General features: G+C 41.6%; 1 protein-coding gene across 1 annotated transcript in view; it reads right to left on the minus strand.

The window, feature by feature from the left end:
• Window positions 1-17,616, minus strand: part of drp2 (dystrophin related protein 2) — a 68,992-nt gene that overhangs the window by 47,068 nt on the left and 4,308 nt on the right. The window contains exons 2-3 of the mRNA XM_068591276.1: window positions 13,902-14,076; window positions 1,712-1,868 (exon numbers count right to left, since the gene is read on the minus strand). Of these exons, the coding sequence (XP_068447377.1) occupies window positions 1,712-1,868; window positions 13,902-13,948 (204 nt within the window). The 5' untranslated portion in view covers window positions 13,949-14,076. The remainder of the gene's footprint in view (window positions 1-1,711; window positions 1,869-13,901; window positions 14,077-17,616) is intronic.

Raw genomic sequence — 17,616 nt, forward strand, 5'->3', positions numbered from 1 at the left:
ATTTGTTTAAGTTTGTGCTGTGCGTATGCCTGCGTCCTGCTTGTTCCTCTGCCTGATTTTTTATTAAGCCTTTTGGAAACCCGTCTTGTTTTATTTTGGAGAAATGAATTGACTTTGCACGCTGCATCAGCATTTGGGTCCTCTTTCTCAGAAGCCACAACAGAACAGCTTTGTAGCCTTTATTCAGCACACATATCATCGTTGACTGATTGCCAACATAAAGAGATGACTGAAGCAGCTCACATGACTTCTAATAATCTACTGCCTTGTTCAATCTTGAGCTGCACCGGTTAGTCAATTTATAGACGAGTATTATAATGATGATCGATTTATTGTTTTATGTAAAATTTCAAATAAACATGCCAAACATTTGATGACTGCAGCTTGCTCAAACATGTGTCTTATATTATAGTAAATTTTCTTTTGGACTTCTATCATTCTTCAACCATGTTTTATGTTTTGTAAAGCAAATGATGTTTGAATAAGCAATAATCTACAGATGAATCGAGTCGCCGGCCTAGTTCAGTCAAGTCGACTGAGTGCAAAGTCATTCCTGGCTGCCCGAGGCTGGAGCTGTGTGCACAATGAAATCATGAATGGAAAAAGAGAGTAATTTTCTCTCAATGAAAAACAAAGCCTCCTTGAAGCTTATGCATGACAAACTGCCAAAACCGAGCCAACATAATGCAGCGAAGCTTAATGTTCCTTAGGCTTTCTAGTGAAGTTACTCAAACAAGGAGAAACAGGCATGCTCGTGATGGAGTCAGAAAATAAAAGCACCTGTAGTTGAAGCCGCCCTCCTCAAGGGGCTGCATTTTGAAACAACCAACAAAATGCAGTAAATAGCAAAGCTGTCCATTTTATTAGGCACATGTTTTATTCATGTTATAAATATGCATTAGATGGTAATCTGATGTGAGCAATAAAGAAAAAGAACAAACTTTTAGTTGTAATAATCATCAGCTTATAGTCACCAATTTGACCCTAACAGACTTGATAATATAAGCAGTTACAACTGTAGTTAAACGCATTCATTTATTGTATATGTTAAATTGTGTTTATTTAAGCATTCAACAAACCACGTCTTCCCAAAAGAGATGAATTTGCACTAAACTCCCAGCACACACTGCGGTGCTCAGAGCCCCACCTCCAGCAATAATAACAGCGAGCTGAAACCTGCAGAAAGCAGTCGAGTATTGATTCAGGCTGGACAGTAAATTCTGCTTCAACCAATGTTTGTTTTACCTGCAAACATCTCTGAAAAGCCATATAGCCCATAATACCCCACTGCTCCTCCTGTCACTTTAACATGTAAACTGTCTCCAGCAACAGCACATTCACCCACTCAGCAGCCTCCACAAACACTGCTTCCAACCCCCAGCCTCTGACGTCTCCATCACAGAGCCTTCACATGGCACAGATCTTAGTGCATGACCCAAGGGACACCCTCAATATATTCTTCACACTGCTCCCACATAGATGCAAATATAGGGCTTTAAAAGGCACGCTGTACTGATGCATGATGTCTTGTCCCCTCTGCCACCAACAACGCTGACTTAATTTTATTGAGTGCTTCAGTGTTTTTGTGTGATTGTAAACACCCATGACGTGGACATTGATTTATCCTCAGGCAGAATATAGACTCAATCCCGTCAGCGTTTGTACTGGAGATGTAATATTTACACTAAAAAGGTATCATAATCCACATCACCTGGTGGAACTCCCTCTGGTGCTGGACGGCCCCCACGTCGCCTCCGATGGGCAGCTGCTCCGACAACTCTTCGTCCTTGGCTGTCAGCCATTCTATGATCTCCTGCAGAGAGAGCTGCAGCTTCCCGCTGTTGTCGGAAAAGGCCTCCAGCCGCACCCTGTAACATACACGCACAAACAAACACACACACACACACATACACAAACACACACACACACAGTTAGCTCAGCAAATGTTCTCCAACACCCCAACCGAATACTGCAGATCCATTTGGTCACAACTCGGGATGCCAGGATGAACCGATCTTGCCGTAACCGCGAACACATAACATTACTGTCAGAATAGTATAAACTATCTATGGTGTCCTGAATCTTGAATCCTGCATTGTAGCCCCGTGAAAACAAATCTCTTATATCTGCCAAAAAAAGACTTAAATCGTCCAGTGTGGGAGCATTTTGGATATCTCGCTGATGTACTAAGCGGAACAGTTTAAACTCAGCAGGGACTGGTTCAGTGTGTATTACCGTTTACTTTTGCAGGGATATCATAGTAGACACTGAGGAGGACTGTAGGGAAGAGGCCGTCTCTCTCTCCCTGTGTCACTCTCTGTCTGCGAGGCCTACATTCTGTATCGCAATATACGGGACACAATACAGTAATCTTTCCGCAACAGTATTGAATCACAACGTCACAGCAAAACAAGCATAAAGTGTCTCGTGGCACATACAAGGTGGTGAGAAGTTTGTGTTTGCTGCAGATTTGTAAAAGTAAATCTGGAAAAAATAACAGAGAATCTATCTGCTTGCCACCTGCCAGCAGCATGAGAGATGGCTGAGGCAACTATACTACTCATCAGTGGCACAGCTAGCACCAGAGGGGTGAGGGGAAAGCGGTGTGAAAGTGTCTCAGTGTTTCAATTACACACCAGAAGCCGGCACTCAAATAAAACTGTTTGTGCACGTCACAATTTGCCAGCTCTGTCATATCAGAAAGGACAAGTGGGAACGAGAGGAAGAGTCAAAAAAAAAAGAGTCGCTCACAACTATAAATGAGGGGGAACATCTGAAAAATGTAATTGGACTGATATTAAGATGAAAGCGTAAGTGAAGTCACTTTATGATTAAAAAAATGTCTGAATGTCGTCAAATGACACAATAATCACAATTTTGCGAAACATAAGGTTAACATAATCCCGAGAATACACTCACAGCTTCAGCATGCGACTATCAGCAATGTGACATTAACAAATGAAAGGCAATTGGAACTGAAATTGGGCACAGATGAGCTCTCAGACATGATGGATTAGGCATCCCATCAGGGGGCCGGTTGCAGGAAAAGCTTTAAGGAGGAAAGATAGAAAGGTGAAATCAAGCCTGTAAGTGGACTTTTCAGAGTTGATGGGCACGGGGAAACCCGTGTGAAGCAGCCCGCGCTGGCCCCAAGCCTCGTGTTGCCCTTCCAGCTCAGCTTGCTGTGAATCTGCAGGGGGGGGCCTGGTTTTCTGTGGCCCCTGCAGAAACCGGCTCTCAGTCCATAACAAGCGTGATTACACGCGTGTAAATACATCACACACAACGCATGAAAGGTTTCTGACTCAAATCAAAGCAAGCCCGACCCTCAGATACGTCTAAGTGAGGCCATCCATCAAAGGATGACCCTGGCAATTTAGCAGAGAAGTTTCAAAGCCCTTCAAACCCCACGGTTTACACACTCAAACACAAACACTGCACACAATACACTTACCCACCACTGCTTCCATCTCACACACAGAGAGTGAGACGAATAGCGCTGTACACGCGCTGTAATCGAAACATCGTCACATGGCAGGTGCTGCCAAGAACAACTCTCGCCCTGCTAAGCCGTGGGGAGGTCAGCTAAAGGTTTGCCAGTAGAGGAAGCTGAATGACGCTATTTCATCTCCAGTGGAAAGATCATGATAATAATTTAAGTGCCATTTATGGGCCAAGTTCTGCTGCGTTGGAGTAGGAGATGTCAGATATTTTAAGTGTGTGCTAAAGTGGAAACAGGTCGGTGTGTGTGCTTTGTGAAGAGTAATTTGAGTTAGACATTAAACAAGCATTAATTGATTTTCTTGAGACACTTTAGGCCGGAGACAAATTATCATTTTCTTAAGTTGATTTGGGGAATGTGTTGGCAAACTGTTGCCCATTTCAAAATCCAAACAGACACCAATCAACAGTAACTGTCATTAGAAGTTGGCCTCTCTTATAGTTCTTTATTGATCTCAATTATTTCCTGAGGTAAATATGATGAGCAATAAAGAAAACGGTAATGTGGGCAATGAAAGTTATCAAAAACAGTAATGTCGGAGGTCAGAAACCCAAAACAATGAGATGAAAGATGCAGCTGGAGAGCAGAGAGGAACTGCAGGGTCGGAAGAATATTATCTGTGGTTTCATCACTATGAGCATATTAAGATATAAATAATAAAAAAGCATTTGTCCAAGGTTAAGCAATGATTTTTTACAGACTACTTTATAAAACCACACACTCATGACTTAAACGTATGCAGACACTGTCTTGTAAAAATAAAATGCCTTTGTTCCGTCTATTCAGCTGCGAACCCGCTAGTAAGTTCTAACAGCAGCAGCGTCGTGGATGTGGGATTGATTCAATATTAACAAGTGTCCATATGCAATGTAATGATAGAAACTTTCCAGTGGAAAGGTGTGGCGTATTAGTGTGTTTTTAACTGTTTCTGCACAACAATATCAAACAAATCCTAAGCGGGATCAGTTCATTTTTGGTCTTTTTTCTTTGGACTTATTGGGAATAAAATAACGATTACCAGACTTATCCTTTAAGATGCAGGTCAGGGGCTCACTAATGTCAATTTGTCAAGGAAGGTCAGTACAAATGGACTAATGAGATGCTGTGTGACTCAACACACAGTCATCTGTCGGCAACACAGACAACAGTTTCAAGGTTGAAGAACAGCCGATCTCACCCGGGAACACATGTCTTAACTGGGAAAATAACAGTGTTGTCATAATAAACATTGTCGACTTGTTTTCCATTTCCTGGATTAGCTTCAAAGGACTCAGAACTGATCAAATATGCAGCCCAACATGAGAGAGACCAACATATATTATGAACGTGAAAACCAAAATCAATCAATCCGTGCGTCCTTGAGAGCGACACTGAACTGCTATCAGCTCAACACCGTCGGTAGCTGTGGATAAGAATCATAAGTGAGTATTAAGGATCTTGCTGTTTAGAAAATCTTGAGCTATATTCAGTACTCAGTGTTTTCAGAGTTGGGAAACTCCATATTGCATGCTAATAACTGTTGTATCTCCACATTTCTTGACAGTTAACATCCAAAATAAATAACACGGTCAAACAGAAATACAACTCCCCAATCAGTCAGCGAGATTACAGAGAGCGGCTTAGTGTTCGGTTCAATGATTAATTAATAGGAGCAGAGATAGGAGCGGTGCTTCTGCTGTTTTAGGAGCGAGGAGCCAGCGAGTTTTGTTGCCTCGGGGCCCAGAGAAGCTTTGAGCACAGCCCCGTTCCTATCTCCTGTCTTCCCCCGCTCTTTGTCTCGCAATTACAGAGACATTGCAAGAGCTGGAAAAAACGTTTGAGGGTGTGTGATAGCCACGTTGACACAGCAGCACTGCATTTAGTTGAAAGGTGTGTATATGTATGTGTTTTATTATTAGATTTTGATCTCTAGGGATGCCACACTGTGAAAGACTTTAATCAAAGTAGATTAGGATAGACATGTGTAGTGTGTCATGTTGTCAGCTAGTTTGTTACAATTAGGTTCAGGTTTCATGATGGAGAGAATAAATAGAACCAGGCTTTGTGTTGTGTTGCATTGTGTCACCACAGTGTGTGCATAGGAACCCTGCGGGGCAGATGACACCGCACAAAGACCATGTGTCTTAAAATGATACTACAACACTTTTAAAACAAAAAGACATCCGATTGGATACGCTAACAGAACTGTTTTGTTCAAATAATTATATTTCTCGTAATGTTTGGCAACTAAATAATTTTGTTATGGTGAGGGAAATGTTTAGAGCATTCGAGAATCAATTTACCAAATGTTTCAGATTGTAGCCCGACTGGATTGTTAATACCAAGAACATACACTTCTTTCAGATGGATTTCAAAGATACGTACTAGGTGAGACTTTACAGTCCCTGCTGGACAAACTATGTGGTGGAGACGTGTTTCTAATATATCTCTAATCTAGTTTATCATTTCTGCACTGCATGCAGTTGTTGATTTAACTACCAACATGCACATTGATACCAATATCTGAAATAAGCTTTGGTACAGAGGTATGCAACCAATTACAAAGTACTACAAGGTTTACATCTACAATGTTGGGACAGATATGGTGATGTTTTCATGTTGTTGAATCAGTTTTAAAATACTACTCGAGGAATAACGAGAAGAGGCAGCCAGAAGTGAACTGCTTGTCAATGAACTAACCGTATTATTTCCTCATTCATTTTTGATGAAGTTTTGATAGATATAACTTTAATATATTCAAGGGAACCTTGCTTTCCTGATGTTTAGCATGTCAAAAAAGTATTGAAAAGTCATAGTATTCCAAAAAAAGTTATTTTAAAAATATATAGTATAGTTGTTTAGTTTCCAGCTTTTCCTAGATTTTAATTCATCTCTTGCATTATTTAGATGATGCAGTTTTGCTTCCTACTTTTCCAGTTATACATTTCAACTACAAGGATTAACTGCAGTTCAGTTCAATGCTTTTGGGCTTCAACACTTTTCAGCAGGTAGTTTTCCTTTTCTGTATATTCAGCTATTTTTTTTCTTCAAATATTTCAACTGTTAGCTTTAAGCATTTTGATTGAAATGACAACACAAGATTAGAAAATACGTTTGAAATATAAAATTTAAAAAAATCCCATGCACATATCAATACCCTGAAGTGTAGAATCATTGAACTGGATGGACTGAAAATAACTCTGCTTAAAACTTTATAGTTATCTCACACTTTTATTTGCAGTCTAATTAAAATAATGTCAATAAATAAAATTTTGACAAGCGTAGGTTTAAGAACAGAGAAGAAATCTCCTTAATAAGAACAAGTTGTCCTCCTCTGTATCAACGTGACTCACTGCTAGAATTAACTCACATTTAAAAACACCCTCAGTGAATCATGAGCTCCTCCACACTCTTGATTGCTTCTGTACAGTACGTAGCGCTTCCTGCAGTGTGTACAGTGAGCAGACACATGACATGAGTGTGTTTCTGGTTTCAGTGATTAATGTATTGACGAGGACCAAATAATCTTGTCCATTTAAATTGCTCTGTCAAATGCCAATGCAGGAAGAGAGGTGTGTAGAAGCGTGCGCGTGTTCAACGACACACACACACTCAAAGAGCCCATGATGCAGCTGAAGCGTCGGCCCAGCAGGTCGCAGAGGAAGTGCGAGAGACACGAGAAAATTACAAAAGATGATGAACAAGAAGCGTGACAGACAAAGCCGTCAGGTCTTGTTCGTCTCTTAAAACCTTTTTTACGCCAGCAAGTTAATGGCGAAAACATAGCTGTGTCAGAAGTAGCTGTGCGACGTTTGCTTTGATTGAGTGAAGTTAAGTATTTTTTTGAAGTATTTTAGTTCAACTCGGCCGACACTGTAGACATGCGCTGCGGGGACAGATGAAGCTATAGAGTCCAAGATCGGCCGGATGATTCTTATTTCAGCCATAAGTAAGTCAATTTTCTTTTATTTTTTGCTGGACATAAATGGCAAAGTTGTGTGTATCTTGCTGAAGGTTTGTTTCTCTGGTAATCCTGTGTAGCTTCATGCTATTGAAATAAAAAAAAGTCATATTTTCAGCAAGTAGTTTCACTTTTCTGTATTCTCAGCTATTTTGTTCAAATATTTCAACTTTTAGCTTTCAGCATTTCCTACAGGGAATGCATGTTCTAGTTGTATAATGTAGCCTGATAACTGTAAACTGCGAGCATCATGTACATGTCTGCCAACCTTTCCTGGGTGTCTCACTCGTTCTGCTTCACTTTTTTATGTCCTGCACTGTAGGGGTACTGTGTCTGTCGCGTGTGATGCATTCAGGGACTGCAGGAGAGCAGAAGATCCAACGTGTTGCTAATTAGCCTTTGACATCAATACAAAGTATACAAATGAATGTGAACTCATTAACCCACGAAGCAGTGGGGCCATATTTGCTTCCAGTCATCACAATCATTTCTTTCTGAACAAGTGAAATCACTTACATTTCAGCAGCAGCAGGAGTTCTGGGTAAATGAAAGCTTGGGACGCAGGTGACGATAATGTTTTTCTAATTTTTAATTCAAATTGTGTTTTGTTTTTGTGAACCCTGTTTGCAAAACAGTAGCACAAGAATACCAGATCAGAGAAAGGCAATTGCTGTTTCTATGTATAGTTATACTTAGTCACCCGTCTGCGTGTTGGTGCAGGTGTGCCTATACATTTTAAAGATGCAGACATTGTTGTATAAACACATTGATCGAGCAGAGCTTTTAACTGATTGTCCTCCTTTAACCTCCATGCCGGTTTTAGTGGTCACCGCTTCAGGTAAACGGCGCTAATGTAAAAAGCCTGCTCCAGTCCTTCAGCTGCCGTTGTTCTTTGCAGCTCCAACAACATGACGCTTCCCCTCCTTTGGGGGTTGGATTTGCTCCATATAAACCATCCAGCATGTTGCGTACAGTGTGTGCACAGAACCTGATTATCTTGCTGCTAGTCAAACAGACTTTGCAGCAGTCCAAAAAAGCCCAACATTGTCTCTAATCTCTGCATGCCCACCTGTGATCTGTTGATGATGTATGAAGACACAGTCTCCGTCCCAGCTTCACTCGTTTAAAACACACACACACACACAAACACACACACACACACACACACACACACACACACACACACACACACACACACACACACACACAAACAATTCCTGATTCTCCATTGGTTTGTTTTATCATTAAAGTGTATCAAAGTTTGCAGCCGTCTGTCTGATAAGTTTTGCCACTGCAGTTTCTTCTTTATCCATGTTTTTATTCCCTGATCTATTTTACAGAGTGTGACATACATAACATAAATAAGCCTCTCAAGGAAAAGAGACTGTGCTTTGTGGGAAGCTAAGCTATGATATATTTATATGGTAGTAAGCTGCCCATGAATGCAATAAGTATGTGTGCATTGATGATTGATTATAAAACATACATTACAATGTATATTATATTAATCATCATACTTGGTATATACATCGTACATAGATAAATATATTTTTTTACATTCATAGCATTTAGAATAAAGTTGGTTCAGTGTAAGACATTTCTTGTAAAAGCTTTGATGTTGCTGTAGCTTGGTAAATTTCTCTGGAGATGACTTCACCATCTGTCAGGTTGGAGAAAGCAACAAAGAATGGGACCCAAATGCCCACTCGCTGAGTGAACTTAATGTATTGTCCAAAAAAATACGGGGATACCACAGGAAACAAAACAGGTATGGAAACAGATGAACAGACACAGGAGGGTTTAAATACACTGGGAAGGTGCAGGTGATTAGACAGGAGGATTCAATTAGGGACAGGGCAGAAAAGTGAACAAGGGCAGGAAGTGAAGGGAACAGAGGACACAAGAGACGGGGAACTTAAGACAGGAAATAACAACAAAAACCTAAGACCTTGACAGTGGACCCCGTGGGAGTCAGAGCTGAAGGAATTTCTGGTGAACCTGAATAATTTCCTCCGATTTCCCTAAGAATCCGTACCGGAGGTACCAATGACACGCATTAAGAATAACTTTATAGAAATAATCTATATTCTATCCTGTGTTTACTTGTGGAGGTCATATAGAGTATTAAAATGAGACGGTTTCACAACCAGTTAAAAGTTTCTTACAGTAACTTTGAATAACCGGGTTATTAAAAATGTCCCCAAATGGAACCTCAGGTTAACTCAAAACCCTGAAATGTAGGTGACATTGAAAATATTTGGCGTAGAAGCTCAAACTAAATCAATCAGTAATGCCTTGGGTCTGAGCAAATATGTGCATGGCATCCTGTGAAAAATAATCTTGTTTTTTATACCCTGAAATAAACTACTGAATCCCAAAACAATTCTCAGACAGCAGTGAAAGCAAAATCCTTCTAATTGATTGATGACCCACACACACACACACACACACACACACACACACACACACACACACACACACACACACACACACACACACACACACACACACACACCTCCCATCACAAAACCCCCAACGCAGCATCAGGTTTTCACCCTTGACCTTGAACAATAATATTATCGTTAACATGTAATTGGAGCTCAATAAGTCCTTCAGGCATTAAACTGTAACTTGCCTGAGATAGATGTAGGCAAAGTAGAGCACAGAACCACCAGAGGGCATTGCACTGAGCCTGGGCTGCCTGTGGGGGGCGCTAGCCATGAAAGAAGGAAAAGGATATAGCTGGAGGATAAATAAGTACAAGAAAAGAAAAAAGCAACAGACCAGAAGAGAAGCGGAGACTGAATGAGTCTGTATGAGAATAAGATATATCAACAGATATCTCCACTTGTGAATTGAAACAGGAACATTGTTGTAATGACACAAACAGACTGAGACAAAAACAGACTCAGAGGTCTCCCCTTGCCCTCAGACAGACGCTGAGTGTGGGCGGTTGGCTCGCTGCAGTTATCCGAGCCATGCGGCAAACAAATTCATAACATGCCACCATGACACCCACACCAACGTCGGTGGGCCTTCCCTGCAGTGCAAAACTGGGGGCTCTTCAGTTCCCCATCTTCACAATGCGTTATATTGTTACCCATGACACTGTCATCAACCAACGTTACATGGGAAATATATTTGAAGAAGGCATACCTTTAACCGACGAGGCATTTTTCTGCTGCTACTACTACACGAGAGGAGCTTTGTGATGATTCAGCATCAACCTGTTGTGTGATGGACTGCCATAGATTGCAAAGCATGGCTGGTCTCTGTGGAAACAGTGTTTGATCACATCGCTAGCACTAACATATGCTGAGCAAGAGACGAGTTACAAATACACACTGATCAGTGCATCCCTTTGAGCTGACTTTAAAAGGAATAGCCCGCCATGTTTTGGGAAAAATGTGTGTTTGGTTCCTGCAGAGATGAGGAGATCAATACCACTCTGTGGTGTGAATAAGAAGCTGCAGCCAGCAGCTGGTTAGCTTAGCTTGACTGGAGGGAGTAGCCATGTGCTTCATTTTCTCTTTTGAGATGTGTTGAAGCTGTGTACACTCCAGGCAAACGAACACAAATGGAGGAAAGTAAAATTAGATAATTAGATGATTGTCCATTGAGTGAATTACAAAGCCAGACAAACTTTTCTCCTGTGAGTAAATAGCTGAAATTCCCTGAAACCGCCCACTCTCATACTGTATTTCCATACACAATAGTTACAGATGGCTGAATGGCTTCAGCAATAAGCTTTCAGGAATAGATGGCTTTTTATATATTCATAATCAGTCAGCGGTGATTATGAAAGACAGCGCAAAACAATGTTGCGGTTCACTTCTTTGGGGCCATTATCTCAATCCTGCGAAAGACATTAAACCACAACTTGATATAGCACAAAACACACAGCAATGAGAACAGCATGTCTACAGCTTTTTACCCGTGGCATCAAAGCACTGTTTTGCAGTCAATAACACATGCTATGCAGCTGGTGAGTGTTTGTCGGCTCACAGTGTAATGATTTTGCCTACTTTCCATACAAGTTGCCAAAAAAGTGATCAAGTCCCTAACCTTCTGTTATCAGCGCTGAGTCCAATTAGCTGAGCGACGCTGCGCCACACTGATAAAGTCTCTGTGGCGCTCTGCCATCTGTAAACATTTAGAGAATGCATTTTGTGCGCTATTAACTCCTTATCTTAATTTGTCTGTTTTTTTTTTAGAAATGGCTGCTTTCACATCAGTGTCAAATTTTGGAGCGGGGATTATTGTTTAGCCGTGTGAGCACCGGGACCGCGGGGAGGGCATCGTGAGACCCGCACGCTGCCAAGCTTCAACTGTCGCCGTGGTAATCAACGTCCAAATCGATATTTGAATGCATCATTTTGTTGTTCTTTTAATACACTGTACATTTCCCCAAAAGTCACAAATAGACCATGAAATTAGGAATAGTAAACATACTTTATTGAATGAAGCATCTACATGTTGTATTATTAGCGACGGCGCTGCTCGAGTAATGAAACGCAGTGGAGTAGATCATGAGACAGTCTCAATAAAGCCAAGTCTTTTATTTTGTAAAATGGCACAGGCTACAGTCTATTAGATTATTCATTTGTTTATAGGCCAATATTTGAGTTAACTTGTTGTTTTAATGGGCTATCGCTGTAAACTATTTCATAATGCACATTTTGTAGGCATTTTAGTTTCAATAAAGTAAAACCTTAAGAGTCAGATTTTTGTTAAAGTTCAACATGAGTGAAAAGTGGCCACAAGTTTGAGAAACGTCTGAAAGCATCAGTTGTCGCTGCTGTCTGGAGTACTACTTTGCAATTATTAGCATGCTAACATTGTCGTTGTGAGCATGTTAGCGTGCAGATATTAGCATTGAGTGCAGCCTCAGACAGCGTCTTGCCGAGTCGCTTAAGAGTACCAAAGAGAACGTTTAATTTAAATCAAGGTGCAGCATACTACAATGTGTAATGTAGGCCTACAACAGTTTAACGAGAGAAGGAAGGAGCCATGACTTAGACCGGAGCCTCAACCACCTGTCAATCAAAGCCAGACAGGCCATTATACAGTCAGTCGTCTGCACTTGTCCAGCCGCTGCCAATAAACGCAGTCAGACGTTTCCTTTGGACAGCTCTCACCCTCAAGGTTAGACAGCTTTTCAGTGAAGCTCTTTCTCATTCGTTCGTACGTTCCTCCTTGCCTCTGCTTCGCCCGTTCCTCTGCATCCCATCTCTCCTCTGTGATGATTTAATACCAGCTGTCTGCTCTCTCTTCCCCTCCATCCCTTTCTCTCTCAGCCTGATGAAGTCAGAGTGCAGCTCTGATATAAACATCCACTGCAGGCCATCCATAGTGATCTCATTACACGCGGCTGCAGGGGAAACTGTCTTAACCAATTTCACAGCTAACCTCCCCCTCCCTCCTCCTAGATACACCAGGGTCAAGTAAGCAATTAAGGGGCCAATTGTCTAAACAGGATGCCAGTTAAATAGAAGAAACAGAAATGATGCGGCAAGTTTCCAATTAATCATCAAAGAACAATGCCCTCTAATTGTTTTGCACCAGCAAACTCCAAGTGTAACTTGTGCAATGGCAGCATTAACCCATAGTATATCAATAATTAAGCTGACAGGAAGGAACGCTGAAATATGCATAATTGTGTGACGGCTCAGACAATACGTTTTTAATTGCCTTAAAGCTGACTGTGAATGGCGACAAGACTCATTGGAGGGAAATGGAAAAATAAACAACAAAAGCGACAGTATAGAGATGTTAGACCTCATTAGGCTCCATGTCCCTGTGTGGCCTGAACACACATTAGCACAATGTCTCCCCACAGATTCAAACAAGTAAACACAACTGCAACAGCAATTAAAAGTACAGTTCTCACTTCATTTTAAGGTAGAAAAGTATTAATTATGCAGCAATTAAGAGTCTGTATAACTTTGTTTCAGCCAAAAGCCGTCAGACACACTGAGGAAAAGGCTTTTATTATTTCCATTATATATCTCTATATAACTGGGTGTGTGGCTAATTCACAGCAACCGGGTTATTAAGCAAGATTTGTTTCCACATTTGGTCACTTAGGAAGAAAGGATGCTTCCACAGACATGTTCGGCATTATTCAGTTGACCGCAGTGTTTAGAAAAAGACTATGATGCCTCGTTACTGGCTAACGAACAAATGGATTAAAGCTGAAACTGATCAGATGTTTCCTTGGGAAAATAATCTGTGTCTTAACTAAATCCTAAAAGAAATGAATTTTCCTGTATTTTGAGAACGCCAACGTCTTGTTAGAAACACAATCGGCGATTTGCAGCTATTGTTGCCGCAGAACGGACGACCTCCACTGCAGTTTTCTTATGCAGCCACTTGTCTCTCTCGGATACAAAAGGTGTCAAAGTGTCCATCCGTCCCTCCAGATCGTTACAATAAAACACGCTATAAAAGTCCTCTTACCGGATGTTGTGGGACTTGCGTTTGATCTCGTTCCAGCAGAGGTTCATTTCTCCTGTTTGGTGCGGGCCGCCACCTCTCAGGCTCCTGCACTCGGTCCCCTCCTCCTGGCCCTCACCGTCCACTGTGGACTGGCACGGCACACAGTGGCATCCCGGCCACGAGGGCCGCCCCGCAGCTAAGGACAAGAAACAGCAGGGACACCCAGGTCAGTGACAGACAACTTATTTTCCCCCGTTTGGGATTGAGCCTGCTGAATATTAATGTTTTGTTTGGATATATAAAGTCAAAGTTGGGAACCTCAGAGGTTTATCAAACTAAACGTTGTGGAAGACAAAACAACGGATTGTTCAACTAGAATTCACATAATTCTGTAAAATGTTTGACTTTGGCCTCAACGCAACATCATCCGTCAAGACACTGCACTGGTCTATCAAATACATTCAAGCACATGTTCCCGGTAGATTACTTTGCAACATGAATAAAGCATTTCTACCATTTCCATTGCAATCGTTAAGCCAAAATATAGATCGATTTCTACATCGGCAACTTTCCAGAGCAGTAAATTCCTATCTCTTATTATAAACTGTTGTGCAATGTGTGGTTAGCCTTCCACCTGGTTGTCTATCAGATGTTTGCGGTCGAAACACCCACTCAGAGTAAGTGAGCAGAGAACAACAATTTTAAATGGGACTGACTCATGTTTCTATAGACAAAATGTACTTTATAGCATTTCTCATTTTTACATTAGAACACATACCAAACCACTCTTAAACCAACACATATTCAGTGGTTTCCCTGAAATACATTTTTAACAAGTAAAAATCCCCATTGCCTTAAACTCTCCGTTTTGGGAGGCGAGCAGCAAATTTACTGTAAGTTAAGACCTGATCAATAAAAGGGTAAACCTTGGGACACATGAATCCTTAACAGGAAATATCCGCCTCATACGTGACAAGAAAATGAAAAGACTGTGCAGGACAAAACCTACATTTCTGAGCAAAAGCTGCTTAACAGTGAAGCAGCAGAGCGATACCTCTATGGTCCATCTCGAGGTAACACACCCACCTTGTTAAAGAAAGTGCGATGCAGGTGCTCAAATATTTGAAGAAGTTCCACACACACAGAAACACAAACACAATAAGTCAACAAATCAAAGTCGAATAACTGTGTTCTATGTGCAAGATAGAAAACCTGAATCATGAGACTCCAGCAGTTTCAACCCATTATTCCATTCCATTAAACTCAAGGAAACAAACACTGACAAAAAGCCTCTTTTTTCACAGACTTTTAGAGTGAGGGGGCATGTGAGGCTAGACTTGAAGAGGTGCAATCCCCTTGATGGAGCTGTGGGGAAAAAACCTATCAAGAAGACAGCACCCCCCCTCCCCTCCCTTCCCCTCACACACACACACACACGTACACACACGTACACACACGTACACATCCCATAATAAGTGGCAGAAGAAGCTTTTCCCCGGTTCACAGGTCATGATAAATCTTGTATTTGGTCACTGGGCTGTCAGAGGTTTCTTGTCTTTTTCGTCCATTTTACAACCTTTACCTCAGCAGCAGCTGGGCCTCAGGTAACACCTTATCTCTCAAACACACACACACACACACACACACACACACACACACACACACACACACACACACACAGTATAACCAGAAGCTTCCCTTGTGCTTCGTCAGTAGGCTCTTATCACATTGTTTTTTTAAACTGGTCAATCCAATTCTTTCCTGCTGAAGGACTCAACCTCCAACCTTTACAGCAGTCAGCCATCCATCTAAGGTGACTCACACGCATGCTTGCACACACACACACACACACACACACACACACACATACACGGTCTGCATATCGCCAATAGTTATTTTTTTTATTTTTATCTAAACGTATTTAACATTGTTTCATGTTGATTCAAGTTACAACGATTAGTCAATTAATCTATTCAAATGGCGCGAGCATCTCCAATGTATTTTTTCCCCTTTGTTTTATATCATGTATTTTTATCATTCACTTTCTTTCTTTGTTGTTATTAGATCTCCCGTGGCTGTTTTTTGAATGGGATCACTAAAGGGTTAACCAACTCACTGTTTCCCTTTAAGCGCTTCTCTCTCGAGCTCAGGTGGTTTGTCGAAAACAAATTGAGCCGAAATGAAGCAAGAAGAAAGAACTTTTGTTGCCGTGTCAACATTTGAGTGAACGCCTCCCCAGTGACCGGGAGGGAAAGACTTGCTTTCAGTGGAGTCATCTCCTTTCTTTATCTTCATCCTTCTTTTTTCCTCCTCTCTTTTCTCTACCCTTGTAGTTTGTTCTTCAGACCACCTCAACCCAGATTGGCTGAATCCCTCCCCTCCCCAATTCCCCGTGAATCATCACCATCTCGTTCCCAATGATGTCTCCAATTATCTCTCTGCTTCCTTCCCTTCCCTTTCTTCCTCAGACCGCTGTAGGTGAGTCTTGTATGAATCAGCACATCTCTCCCACTACGTCCTGTGCTCACTGTCTCTCTCTCTCTTCGCTGGTAATCAGAGGTCACGTGACCTCACTTGAGCTGAAATATTTACTTAAAACGCCTTCATGTGTTCAGAGTTGATTCACTTCACGGCTGTGTTTGTGGTAAAACATGGAAATGAGGCAGCAGAGGCGCCACATGAAACAATTTCTAGGAAACAGAAAGGCAGCATTATTGTTTGTTTGCCTTGGAAAGCTGACTCTTTCAAATGTGAAATGGAGTTACACAATGACAACCATCAACCACATCACTGACACACACCAAGAGGATTCCCTGCAGCTGAGAGATAGCTCTGAGAGAGGTTTGTTTCTGGAGTGAAGAGGTAAGCGAGTGACAGACAGCGCTGTCTGCGACCTCAAATCTCCTCTCCTTTTTCACAGATAGCTACCAGGGTTTCACGTGAAGACAAATTCATACATCATTCTATCGAGCAGAATGCATTCACAAACGTGCTTAATATTTTAAAACAATGTGTTCTAAATGTATTCTGCAAGACACGTTAAAAGCCATCACAGGAGAGAAATGATGTCGACAAAAATCCTGTCATGCAAATGTCTCTATTGTCTCCATCTGCGAGGCACACATTAGCATCACGCAGCCATGTATCAGCCCAAAGTGCAAGGTGGGTCTGTCTCCAGCTTTAAACTTCAAAAACATGACTCGCGCTTTAAACATGCATTATTTACGGCCTTGATCGAATATGGCGTCGCTCAGTCAGGCGTATGTGCTGCGTGTTTTCAAAAGACGCTGAAAAACCAGCAGAGATTTCACTAACATGCCACAAAGTGACACAGACAATATTCATCTTGCTGCTACGGCTTCAACTCTTACCTCCATGTGCTCTTTACTGTTTCTTTCAGAAATCATAGCTGAACACTTTTCAAAATTGCTCAATTTTGTGAACAGCGCAGACAGAAAATCTGCCTCTTCGTCTCTCGAGCCAAGGCAACCTGGAAGGACACTTTCCGGACAATATTCGAATTTCAAATCAAAGGAGCTGAAGATGATAAAAGATAGCACGCAGAGCTTTGCTGGATTTCAGAGCAAAGAAGAAAAGACAGTTCAATGTGCAGATAAAGCATCAGAGGATCAAAGCCTCTGTGCCGCCACACCATGTCTACACGTTGATATTAATCTGAAGGAATCGAGACCGGAGCTGAGATTTCCCTGAGAAGCAAAAAGATGGCTCGGAGTTA

The sequence above is a fragment of the Clinocottus analis genome, unplaced genomic scaffold (genome assembly GCF_023055335.1).
Source record: "Clinocottus analis isolate CAN_PGR_092001 unplaced genomic scaffold, fCliAna1.0.p SCAF_10, whole genome shotgun sequence".
Taxonomy (NCBI): domain Eukaryota; kingdom Metazoa; phylum Chordata; class Actinopteri; order Perciformes; family Cottidae; genus Clinocottus; species Clinocottus analis.